Genomic DNA, 12,056 nt, shown 5'->3' on the forward strand with positions numbered 1-12,056 from the left:
GACAGGGTCTCACTATGTTGTCCAGGCTGGCCTGGAACTTCTAGGTTCAAGAGATCCTCCCATCTCAGGTGGGACTACAGGCTCATGCTCCCATGCCCGGCTGAAAGCTGATTTTTAAGACCAAAAATAAAGACTGGGAAGTCCTTCAGAATTATCCACCCCCTTCCTGCAGCCATATGTCCATGTTTTTTCTGTATCTGTACTGTGAACTGATTGAGAACAGGGTCTGGGTCCTGAACTGCCTTTTTATGGCCCACTTTTATTCCCAGATGTTTACTGGGCATCCACGTGGGGCTGGGCCCAGTGCTGAGGATGAGAGTGTGGAGGTAAAAGAGAGCCGTGCTCTTGGGAAGCTTCAGGAGCCTGTGGGGGTGCTACCCCCCTGTCTGTAGAAACGTTTGTTTCTCTTACTGTCTCCATTTGACCAGCACAAGAAGGAGGCTTAGAAATCAGGTTTTGCCCAAAGTTCTCTATCCCTGAAGAGATCATGAGGGAGCCGTAATAGATGGAGGTACTGGGGCCAGGGCGACTGGTACCGCTGCCTCTCACCCATTTGTTCCAGCTGCTGCCTTGACCCTGTGAGCCTTGGTTTACCGGTCTGTAGAATGGGAGAAATGGGAATGATAGTCACTATCATAGGGCGTGTGGGGATCACATGGTTGGTGCAGGGTGGGGGCTTAAAAAGCACCGGCTGCTCCCGCCACAGCCACTGTGGCTATTGTAGGAACTTAGAAGTTTGTTGAATTTATGATTCCATGGGAGACTGGCCTTCGTTGGTATTGTTTATAGCTGTGATCCCCAACCCCCGGGCTGCAGAGCTCTGTCCCCCACCCTCCCAGGTCTGTGGAAAAATTGTCTTCCGCGAAATCAGTCTCAGGTGCCAAAAAGGTTGGGAACTGCTGATAGAATTGCTGTCTATATTCATGTTACATGTATTTGCATATATGTTGATATCTGTGTTTTATTATATAGATATATATTTGCCCTGAATAAACTTTAATATCAGATAGAGACAAGGATGAGACATTTCTCTGTTATGCTGCTGAAAATCACAGCTTTTGATTTGAATAATTTTAAAATTTAATAAAAATGTACTCTGAGTGCAGGTCTCTATTCACCATCTGTGTTTGTGCCATACACAGTTTTTTTTTTTTTGAGACAGGGTCTCATTCTGTTGCCTGGGCTAGAGTAGAGCAGCATCATCATAGCTCTCTGCAACCTCAAACTCCTGGGCTCCAGCTTCCTGAGTAGCTGGAACTACAAGTATGAGCCACCATGCTTGGCTAATATTTCTATTTTTTGTAGAGATGGGGTCTCACTCTTGCTCAGGCTGGTCTCAAACTCCTGACCTCAAGCAGTCTTCCCACCTTGGCCTCCCAAAGTGCTGGGATTATAGGTGTGAGCCACCATGTCTGGTCTCCATGCACATTTTTGAGCCACTGTTGAGAGTAACTAGATCTAGTTCAGGTGAGTGTGGCAAAAAAGGTCACTGTTCTGGGGCACTTCCATTCTGCCACCAGTGACAAAGCTGTGGTGTTGGCTGAGGAGAATCAAAGCCAGATGAGAGGTGGCTGGCCAGGGGTCTATGACATTTCCAAGGAGCAATTAGGGGAGGCTCCTACTGCACTATCTTCGAAGTAGGAACATGAGACAAAGCCCCAAATCACTTGGCCTGGACACTTCAAAATGGCCTTCAGAAATGGTCAATTTTAAAAGAAAAACAAATTCAAAGCCAAGAAACAGACGTGTGTTTGTAGTTTAGGTTCAATACCTTGGAAACAATCAGCAGTGAGAACTGGAGCTGACATTGGGATTTAACATTCTTTCTCTTGTTTGTTGTATTTTATGTTAAGGAGGCTGCAATTGGTAAACATGCGCTGCTGCCCTGGGCGTGCCCTCGCATGTCCAGGCAAAGTGATCTGGCATCAGCTGGCAGCCTGCAGCCGTGTAGAGGGGCTCAGGTGGTCGTGGGTGGTGGCCCCAAGTGAATGAACAGTGCTTGTCCTGGAGCCTAGAGCCCCCTCTGCTCTTGGAAAGAACCAGGTCCCCAGGCCCCTTCTGTCTCCCAGTCCTGGAGGTTCAGCCTGGTGCTGTGGGTCCGCCTGCTGGGAGCAGGTGCTGATGCCGACTGGCTTTCACAGAGATGTCTCTTTTCCTCCTTCAGCACAGAAAGGCCTGGTCTCTGCTCAGGTAGGGTCATGAGGGTCATAAAGCAGACAGGTGAAAGTAATGGTCTCATGAGAACGGATCTCCCCTGGCCAGGAAACGGAGGCACCCCGAGATTCCCGAGAGCTGCAAAGTCAGAAGGTAGTGCGGTGTGATGGGATGATGGAATGCAGGTGCTGGGTGTCTTTGGGCAAAAGTCCAGTTTGCAGACTTGTCCCCAGTGAGGTGTTCTGTTTTTCATTTGTGCACCTATTGTTGCCAGTCCTGCTGATTTTTCTACATCTGATCATCATAACTAGAGGTTTTTCTTCTTTCCTCTCTTTCTGTTTGCCTCTAGAGTAAGGTCCAAGGAAGGTGGGAAGGAAAGGACTCTTAAAAATGCCGAGTTGGCCAGGTGCAGTGGCTCATGCCTGTAATCCCTGTACTTTGGAAGGCCGAGGTAGGAGGATTGCTTGAGGCCAGGAGTTCAAGATCAGCCTGGGCAACGTAGCGGAGACCTCATCTCTACAAAAAATTTTTAAAAATTAGCTGGGCACGGTGGCACTGGCCTGTAGTCCCAGCTTGGGATGCTGAAGTGGGAGAATTGCTTAAGTCCAGGAGTTTGAGGCTGCAGTGAGCTGTGATTGGGCCAGTGCACCCCAGCCTGGGCCACAAAGTGAGACTTCATCTCTTAAAGAAAGAAAGAAGAAAAGCCCTGAGTGAGAATTCCCGAATATTCTCTGAGTCACTTGGTTAGAGTGATGCAGTCATGCTAGGCTTATTATCCTACAGAGTAGGTTATCATGCATACCACAGAGTTTGGGTGGAGGAGTGTCAGGAGACAGGGTGGGGCACAGTGGCTGTGTTCCTGAATTCCACCAATTATTTCTTTACTCTTCAAACAATACTAGCCATGCAACTTCTGGGCATTTTTCCCATTGATATATTTGTGCAGAAGTACAAGGAAACAGATAAGTGTTCGTCAGTTGAAGGCATTTTCAATAAATCTGTAATCTATCATGGTGTTCCAGGCCATAGTTAAGAAGAATGAGGCAAGTTTCTCTGTGCTGTTGTGGAAGAAGGTAGATTACTGAGGAGGGGAACAGCAGTGTTGCTGTGTGATCCCTCTGCGTAAAAATACGCACGTGTTATAGATGCTTATAAATGTTCTGGAAAGATATGTGCCCAAATAATAAACAGTGATGGTCTCTGGAGAGTGAAGGATGGGAAAGGGTGTGGGGGAGAGGAAAGAAATTTACATTTTTATTTTATTTACTTCTGTATGTTTGAACTTTTTTTTAACAGTGCACATGTTGTTTTTGTGATTTTAAAAAAGCTAGTTAAGAGAATAATAATTCAGGGTTCCCTTAGTAATATGGCCTAGTATTTGTTCCATTGTGGTGAGAAGGTTCTGGGTTCCTGGTGTCTGTCCCTCATGTTGTGTAGGAGGTTGAGTGATTACCTGAGGCAGAAGCTGGATCCTTCTCCTGCCATTTCCTCCTGGGGGACGCCTGGATTCGTCCCTGATTCTTCTGAAACTGTTTCTTCTGGAACTGTTTCTTCATTTGTGGGATGGACTAGTTGAGCCTGCTTAACTTCCCTCATGTGCTGTTGGAGGGGTCTTTGAAAATGGAAAAGCATGAATTTAAGGTCAGATATTTAAAAATTGTCATTTTAAGGACTTTTTTTTCTAAAAAAGTAATTGGGAGTGTTACAGCTCTTTTAGAATTTGTCTAGCAGGTTTTCTGTTCCTCACTGGAAGACCACCCCCCCCAAATAAAAATAAAATAAAATAATAAAAAAAAAGAAGTAATTTGGGTTGAGTGTATTAGTTTCTTAGAGCTGCCGTAACAAAGTACCACAAACTGTAGGCTTCAAACAACAGAAATTTAGTCTTTCACAGTTCTAGAGGCCAGGAGCCCGAAATCAAGGTGTTGGCTCCCTCTGAAGGCTCGAGGGGAGGATCCTTCCCAGCCTCTCCCAGCTTCTGGTAATGGCTGGCAGTCCTTGGTATTCCTTAGCTTGTACATACATCACTCCGATCTCTGTCTTCGTGTGGCCTTCTTCTGTCTGTCCCTCTTATAAGGACACCAGTTCCATCCTAATCCAGGATGACCTTATCTTAATTACATCTGCAAAGACCCTATGTCTAAGTAAGTTCCCATCCTCAGGTACTAGGGGTTAGGATGTGGACATATGTTTTGGGGAGCTACCCTCTTCAGTGGAGTTTCTATCATTCCTAGCAAAGAGGTGTTTGGAATTTTTTTTTTTTTTTTTTTTGGAGACAAAGTCTCGCTCTATTGCCTGGGCTAGAGTGCTGTGGCATCAGCCTAGCTCACAGCAACCTCAGACTCCTGGGCGCAAGCAATCCTTCTGCCTGAGTCTCCCAAGTAGCTGGGACTACAGGCATACACCATCATGCCTGGCTAATTTTTTCTATATATTTTTAGTTGTCCAGGTAATTTCTTTCTATTTTTAGTAGAGACGGGGTCTCGCTCTTGCTCGGGCTGGTCTCGAACTCCTGACCTTGAGTGATCCTCCTGCCTCGGCCTCCCAGAGTGCTAGGATTAAGTGTGAGCCACCATGCCTGGCCTGGAATTTTTAATAATTTGATGATGTAAAATCTAAAATTATAAACTTGCTTGTGAAAATAGAATTTCAAATGATGTTTCAGAGCAGAACATTGCAGGCTGAAAAACTCCAAAAGATAATCATTAGTTCAAAGGCCAGCCTTCCAAGTGAGTATGTTTGTTATCTAGTGATGGGGTCTCCATGCCAGATTTTCTGTTGCTTTATGAACGTTTGCTTTTGGCATTGCTTCTTTTAATCACATAAACTGTGTTTTTAAATCTTCCACTTAGGAAATTGAGAGACTTACTGAGCGACTAGAGGAACAAGAGAGGGAGATGCAGCAGCTGTTGAGCCAGCCACAGCATGAGCGAGAGAAGGAAGTCATCCTGCTGCGGAGGAGCGTGGCGGAGGAGGAGCGGGCCCGGGCTGCCAGTGACGTTCTGTGCCACTCCTTGGCCAAGGAGACCCACCAGCTGCGGAGGACACTGGCTGCCACTGCCCACATGTGCCAGCATCTAGCCAAGTGTCTGGGTGAACGACAGCATGCACAAGGGGACGTAGAGGAGAAAAGTCCTAACGAGGTAGGCCACAGTGTAACAAAATCGTGATGAAGACCCCGGTGTGGCAGGAGGCATTGCCTACAGACCTCCAGGATCCCCTAGCAATCTCAGAGGTCAGGGGGTGCCCCAGAGCCCACTTTTGTTCTCAGTAATGAGAGTCAGCCAGTGGGTCAAAGCTTGCACATCCAGGGGTTTTGTTTAGAATGATGGAACATGCAAAATGCAATAGGAACGCAGGGCGGCTCACCTCACCAGCCCCCAGCACTGGGCCTGTAGCCGATCCTGCACCCAGCTGCGGAGATGGCACTCTGGTCTCATCTGCCTCAGCCGAGGATGAGAAGGAAGAGTGGGGGATAGAGAGGCTGCCCTGAGGAAGTGCTGTCACATGTGTGTTGGGCAGATGAGTAAACTGAGGCAGAGCTAGGCAATACTGCTGGAGAGGGGCAGTGCCCCCAAATGGCACATGTGCAGGGGTTAGGCCCAAACTGCCAGGAGGACCATGAGTGCCAGCCATCTGCAGACTCCGTATATCTAAGTGGATCAGGGCTGGCACAGCTGTGGGCCTCATGAAAAGCCAGAATTGCCATCGCCAAAGCTGGTTTTTGGGCATGTCCTTGATAGCAGCACGGCCTGCCACAAGCCAGGAGACCTGGTCGTCCTCAGGGCTGCAGCCTCATTGTCATCAAAGCAAGGACCAGGTGATATTGGGGGCCTAAGACACTGGATCTGGGCTGTAGCTATGTGTAGGGTCTGGTGGGGGTGACAAGGGACCATGAGGATTTTAGCATCAGGAATCACATAAGGCTGTCATGTAGGTTGGGGGCACAATCAGGAAACCAGGGGGCTCCTAGGCAGGAAGAGCAGGGAGCAGTGGGGCTGAGGCTGCTGGAAGCCAGGCGCTGGTCACAGTGCTTCTTGCTGGGGGGCTGTGATCTGTGTGGGACAGACAGGAAACGGAAGCACGTGGGACACACCTTAACCCGGTCATGTGGTGGGCCTGGCTGAGGCTGCATCTTGCCTGCACTGCCTGGCACAGGGCCTCTTGCTTGGGTCCCTCTAGGTAGTTCTCTGAGGCAGCAACAGGATTCATGCAGAAACACGTGCTCCGAGATGTTCTGGGGCAGTTGGCACATCCAGTTCCTATTAGCAGCTTCACCAAAGTACCCGTTGGGGAGAAACTTGATCTGAGAACCACCCATCTCAGTTGGGTGGATTCCACAAAAAGGGAACCTGAGAAGAACACAATTGTATTTCAGAAACCAAAAGAAAATTCGTTGACTGGGAGGAGGTGGGGTGTTCTTGTTCAATTTTGAGTCATTTCCCTCTGGGGATTTGAAAAGAGCCACATACAGTGGTCAGCATGAGATGGGTGTGGGACCAGTGGTGGGGGGATGGGAGGGCAGGACAGGCCCCTCCTCACAGTCTGTAAATAAATGTCACTTCTCAGCCCTGGACTTGGCTGAGTCACCCGGGGCTTCCCAGTAGAGGCTGGATTAGGACATGCACTTCCTTTGTCATTTGAGGGGAATTCTCAAAAATAATGTCACTGATACACAGTCTCCAGCACTGTTCATTGTGCGGAATTTCTAGGGTACAAAAGGGTATTTCATGAGACTTTTCAGTTAGGTCTGCCAACTATTAGGTTTTTCTTTGGGAAATGGCTCCCATGACCAAATTTCCCAATACTGCATGCGGTACGGGTTAGATTGCCGTGTCCAGAAGCACCACATTGAACTTGTTGTCTGTAGATAAGATAGTGTCACGGGCTCTGAAGGAGGTAAGCCGGTTTCACAGCCAGGCCCACCCCAACAGCTGGGGGTTCTCTGGTGTATAACGGGATTGAGCTTCCTGCCCTCCGTACTCCCTGTGATAATGGCAGAGCTCAAGCAATGAGAAGATTTTACTACATCCGGTATATGTACACATTCTAGACTTTAGAATGTTTAAATCCTGTATATTTAAAAGAAACAGCTCAAACTGGCAGGTAGGTTGGAATAAGAACAGGGTCAAGGATGATGTGACCTGGAGACCCTCTGCTCAGGCTGTGGCCTGGCCCCAGTCGGGAGCCTGGCAGGGAGAGGGTGGTTCCTTGTCCCCGCACGGCTGGAGTCAGCAAGTCCTTGTCTCTGCTTTGCTTCTCTGTCAAACGAACGGTCACTACCTGCTGCACTGTGGGATGCAGTGATGACCTGTGGCCTCAGCCTCCAGATCCAGCTTTCTCATCCGCTCTTACATGTGGTGACACGGTGTCTCCTCTCTGCCCGTTCCTTATGCAGCCAGAGCATACAGGCAGGGATGCCTCTGTCCAGAATATTATTGAGGAGTTACAGGAAGAAAATCGACTGTTAAAACAGAAGGTGACTCACGTGAGTGTCTTTAACTTTTTATTTGAGAAGAACATTCCCTCTCACCAGCTGTATGTGAGGATTCTTTCCTTGGCCGATGCCCAGAGGTTGCTCCCACCCTCTAGCCACTTTGGCTTGATACACACAGTCCCCAGAGACCTTACCTTTTAGCCTAAGGCAATGTACAGGACATGTCCTGTCTTTCCTCCATCCCCCCAATTTGATTCACAAGTCAATTAAAGGAAGTACAAGAATTACTATCAGGAAGTACAGTTTTTAAGGCAGGAAAATTGTACTAAGTCCACTTCTGTGTAAGATCGTTGCTATGGGCATTATCAGTGTCCCAGGATCCTCTGGTGGGCTTAGTGTCCCCTCTGCACAGAACACAGGGAGGCGGCTTGCGTTGAAGAGGAAAACCTCGCTCGTGAATTATTGCTGGTAAACAGCTTCACGGTTGGGTGCTGGCTCGAGCAGCTTCTCAGCTGCCTTCGCCGGGAGCTTTCCGGCTCCGCATCCTCAGGTGGAAGACCTCAATGCCAAGTGGCAGCGCTACGACGCCAGCAGGGACGAGTACGTGAGGGGGATCCATGCGCAGCTGAGGGAACTGCAGGCCCCCCACAAGCCTGAGCTGATGAGGAAGGAAATCTTCCGGCTTAACAGACAGTTGGAGGAGAAAATAAACGACTGTGCAGAAGTCAAGCGGGAGCTGGCAGCCATGAGGATGGCCCGGGACGCTGCCCTGGAGCGGGCACAGATGCTGGAACAGCAGGTCTCCACCCTTGGGGTCTGGGCAGCGCTGACCGTACGTCTGCCTCCAGGAGGTGGCTGTGGTCTCGGGACAGGCTGGGCCGAGGGCTCAGGGTGGGCAGTGGTCATGGGGCAGATGGGAGAAGCCCAGTGGGGACTTTGTCCTTCCTTGAGCAGAAATGTTTCTTGTCTCTTCTTAGATTCTTGCTTACAAGGATGACTTCATGTCGGAAAGGGCAGATCGGGAACGGGCTCAAAGCAGGATTCAAGAGCTAGAGGAAAAGGTCACCTCTTTGCTGCACCAGGTGTCCTGGAGACAGGTAGAGTATGAAGGCATTTCTCTTCTTGCTTAGGTTTAGTGTTTTTGTTTTTCTCTTCATGCATTTTGAGCTTTTCAGTGTCTGCTAAGACCCTGATTTGCTGGTGGGAAGGGTTGTGCTGGGCCCTTCCCAGCTCTGGGCAGAGCTGCCTTGCCTAGTGCCTAGGACGTGGTTGTGGAAACTCTCACTGTGGTACTGTGTTTAGTTACAGAGGAGGTTGGCATGGCAGCCTATGTTAGCAGAGGTGGCCATTCTCAGGGCCTGTCCTGCCTCCCTGTTTGTCACTGTCATGCAGCCAGAGAGTGTGTCCTAGGACTTAGACTCCCTATTGGGTGCCCCATACATTCCCCTGCTCTAAGCTGGAAACCCTGGTTACCCTGTCATGTAGATGTGACAGCCCTAGGTATCCAGTAACGTCCCCCAGCTCAGCCTGGCACATGCAGCTGGGCCTTGCAGGCCAGTGGGATCTGCAGCCCACTCCCTGGGCTCAGTGCTCTTCTGCCGTGGTGGGTGCCTTGAAGGAGGCCCAGTGTGAGTCAGAACTGATGAAGTTTCTCGCCGTGTGACCTGTGGCACCCACGTGCCTCTTCCCCTCTTCCGGGAGGGGAACAGGGGATCATGGTGGACATCTTTTCTTCCACACCCTTGGACTAAGTCCACAGCAGGGGGCCTGGACACAGGCAACTGTTTCTACTTGTGGACAAAGAAAGGGATCATGGTGGGGGCCTCTGTCCTCCCCCACAAGTCCACAGGCTGACAAGGAAGCTCTGATGGCTTCACCAGCCACAGCAGGACCTGCCCCAAGCCCCTGCCCAGACCCCATAGCCTTCTTGGCATCACATGATGGAGAGTAGAAAACCCAATTCCTGGTTCTCCTAAGGTCCTGGGACTGCAGGTAGGCCTAGGGTGGGGATCTTCCAGCATGTTCCCTGGGCAGGATTGGGAGCATCTTCCAACATGACTATATGTGGGTTTTCCTGGGATTTGGTTTTGCCTGTTGGTTTTCTGGCCTCCATGAATGTGAGGAAGCATGTGATTTGGATTGAAGGGTTGCTAATGGTACAGCCATGAGGATGGTCTCAGGTGGCCTTCCAAAGATTTGGGGCCAAAGGAACTGGTTCCAGACCTGCAGGCCTGGATTCTCTAGGAATTCTCACTCAGCACCAAGGGCAAAATTCCTGGTAGGAACTGGGGACTTTGTACTAAGTGGCCTCTACATCCCTTTCAACTGTAGCCTCTGGCCCCTTGAGCATTAGGAGCACTTGTTGTTGCTCAGTCCCTAAGTGGCTCACCCAGGGACAGTGGTGCTGAAGGCATGGATGATGAACTGTAGTCCGCTGAGGAAAATCCAAATTTAGATGCAGAGTGGGAAGGCCTACTGGAATGAAGGTCCCAAACAAGTAACGATGGGCACTGCAGGCTGCAGTGCTTCAAGATGCGTGTCTGTGCCAAGTGATTGGCGTGGTTGAGGCAGGGATACTCCCCTGCTACTACTGGAGGCCCTCTAAGTGCTTAGAGTGCTTAGCACCCCAAGCCCCAGAGGAGGTACAGAGTGGGATTGGGATTCAATTTGCTTCCCACCCTGAGCTCTGCCCCCCGCCACCCTGTGGTGCTGTGTGGAGCATGTCTTCGGAGGCACCTTCTTGGTTAGGTCTCCTAGAGCCAATGGGTCCAATCAGGCCTTGTGCCGAGAGGCTGGGGAGCGGACCCCACTCAGACCTGTTCCTTCATGTGTGCGTGAGGAAGTGTGGGTGATCTCTTCAGTTGTTCACTGAGCACCTCGTCTGGGCTCTGGGGAACAGGAATTCCGCATGGGGAGGGATTTAAGTTGCACTTGTTGCTGGAACCCGAGACCTGGCTTTGTGGCCTTCAGCACAGCCCATGTAAACAGATCTTTGCCTTTTCTCCAGGACGTCCAAGAGCCAGACCCCTGCCGGATTCATACCAGGAGCAAAACTGCCAAGTACTTGGAAACTGATGCATTGAAGCTTGTGGGGCCTGGTGGCTGGAGGCCGGGGCCTGGGTCCCAGCAGCTGGAACTGGAACCCCCTGCAGAAGGCAGCGACCCCAGCACAGCCCAGAGAGGCCAGGGAGACCTTCAGTGCCCTCACTGCCTGCGGTACTTCAGTGATGAGCAAGGTGAAGAGCTCCTCAGGCATGTGGCCGAGTGCTGCCAGTGAGCCAGGACTTCCCTGTGCCCTTGTGGGCCCCTGCCTAGTGCAGCCACCTCAGGGACAGGGTGGGTGCTCTCAAACACAATGGGTTGAGCTCTACTGAGATCAAGGCCCCTAGAATGGGCACTCTGATTGTTCACCTTGATCCCCCTTTGGCTGTGGAACAGGCCAGGTCAGAGGAAGCTGCCAGCAGGGCTGGGGTTGGAGGCAGAGATGGGGTCAGGAGCATCAGTCACAGGGAAGCCCTGGTCTCATCTCTCCATCATGCTGAAACCAGATCAGTCTGCTGCTAGTGTGCAAGCCCCACCTCAGCCTACACGTGGAGATGCTGCAGCTTGCCAGAAAGGAGTGGCTGCCTATGGGAGCCACATGTGCAGTCCCCAGGGTAGAAGCTCCATCTTGTTCTATAGAATAAAGTGTCCCCTCCCTGCCTTGGATCAGGAGGTTTGCAGAACAGAGTACTGTAGCTGCACATCCCACTAGGGGGCCTGTCCCTAGCCATGGCAGAGCCACATGTCTGCATTGAAACTGAAATTAAAAAACATTGCACATGTCTGCCGCATCTGAATTGACATCGAAATTGAAAAACAATGCATTGCAATAGCATTTATCATGTATCCAGAAGTTAAAACACACTTATTTTATATTCATTTATTTTTATAATAAATATACTTGCTACTGTGACTGCTCTGAGAATTCGTGTTGCCGATGGGGTACAGGGGCCCAGCAGTATTTTCATTACCCGCAGGAGTTAGACCAGCTGGCAAGGGGAGACACTCCCACTGTTACCACCTGCCAGGGGAACTAGACAAGGGGGTTGATGGGAGTCTGGCCAGCTCTACCTATTTGGGGCTGTGTGGGCAGAAGGCTGCCTTAGCATTTGCAGGGATGGAGGACTTGCATTTTAAATATTTTACTTTTAGCAGCTTCACAGAGCCAGGTAAATACCTGAGCTCCTGACCTTTAGACTACTTGGAGAAATTCTTGGGGCACTTATACTGAGGTTTACTTACAAGTGGGCACCTGACATTTGAGGGAAGTGAGTTACTGGGGAGAGGCCATCCTTTGTTAGGAGCGAGGCAGTGAGTTTGGAACTCCATTGGTACTTTCACATTCTCCCAAGTGTTGAGCTGGATTCAGGCAGAGACCATTGGGGCAGAGATGGAGCCCTGAGCTACTCAGAAGTGATCGGGC

The 12,056-nt window shown here is 50.2% G+C and overlaps 1 protein-coding gene across 3 annotated transcripts in view; it reads left to right on the top strand.

The window, feature by feature from the left end:
• TNIP2 (TNFAIP3 interacting protein 2) overlaps positions 1 to 11,539 on the top strand; it is a 15,506-nt gene extending 3,967 nt beyond the window's left edge. The window contains exons 1-6 of one of the 3 annotated variants that reach the window (XM_012655064.1): positions 2,123 to 2,307; positions 5,007 to 5,297; positions 7,553 to 7,642; positions 8,142 to 8,390; positions 8,569 to 8,688; positions 10,599 to 11,539. In XM_012655064.1, coding sequence (XP_012510518.1) covers positions 5,052 to 5,297; positions 7,553 to 7,642; positions 8,142 to 8,390; positions 8,569 to 8,688; positions 10,599 to 10,868 — 975 coding nt within the window. In that variant the 5' untranslated portion in view covers positions 2,123 to 2,307; positions 5,007 to 5,051 and the 3' untranslated portion in view covers positions 10,869 to 11,539. Of the gene's footprint in view, positions 1 to 2,122; positions 2,308 to 5,006; positions 5,298 to 7,552; positions 7,643 to 8,141; positions 8,391 to 8,568; positions 8,689 to 10,598 lie in introns of those variants that run through there. The other 2 variants (XM_012655062.1, XM_012655063.1) reach the window with 2 other exon arrangements.
• Positions 11,540 to 12,056: the final 517 nt, after the last annotated feature.

Source organism: Propithecus coquereli, unplaced genomic scaffold (genome assembly GCF_000956105.1).
Source record: "Propithecus coquereli isolate 6110/MARCELLA unplaced genomic scaffold, Pcoq_1.0 Scaffold459, whole genome shotgun sequence".
Classification (NCBI taxonomy): domain Eukaryota; kingdom Metazoa; phylum Chordata; class Mammalia; order Primates; family Indriidae; genus Propithecus; species Propithecus coquereli.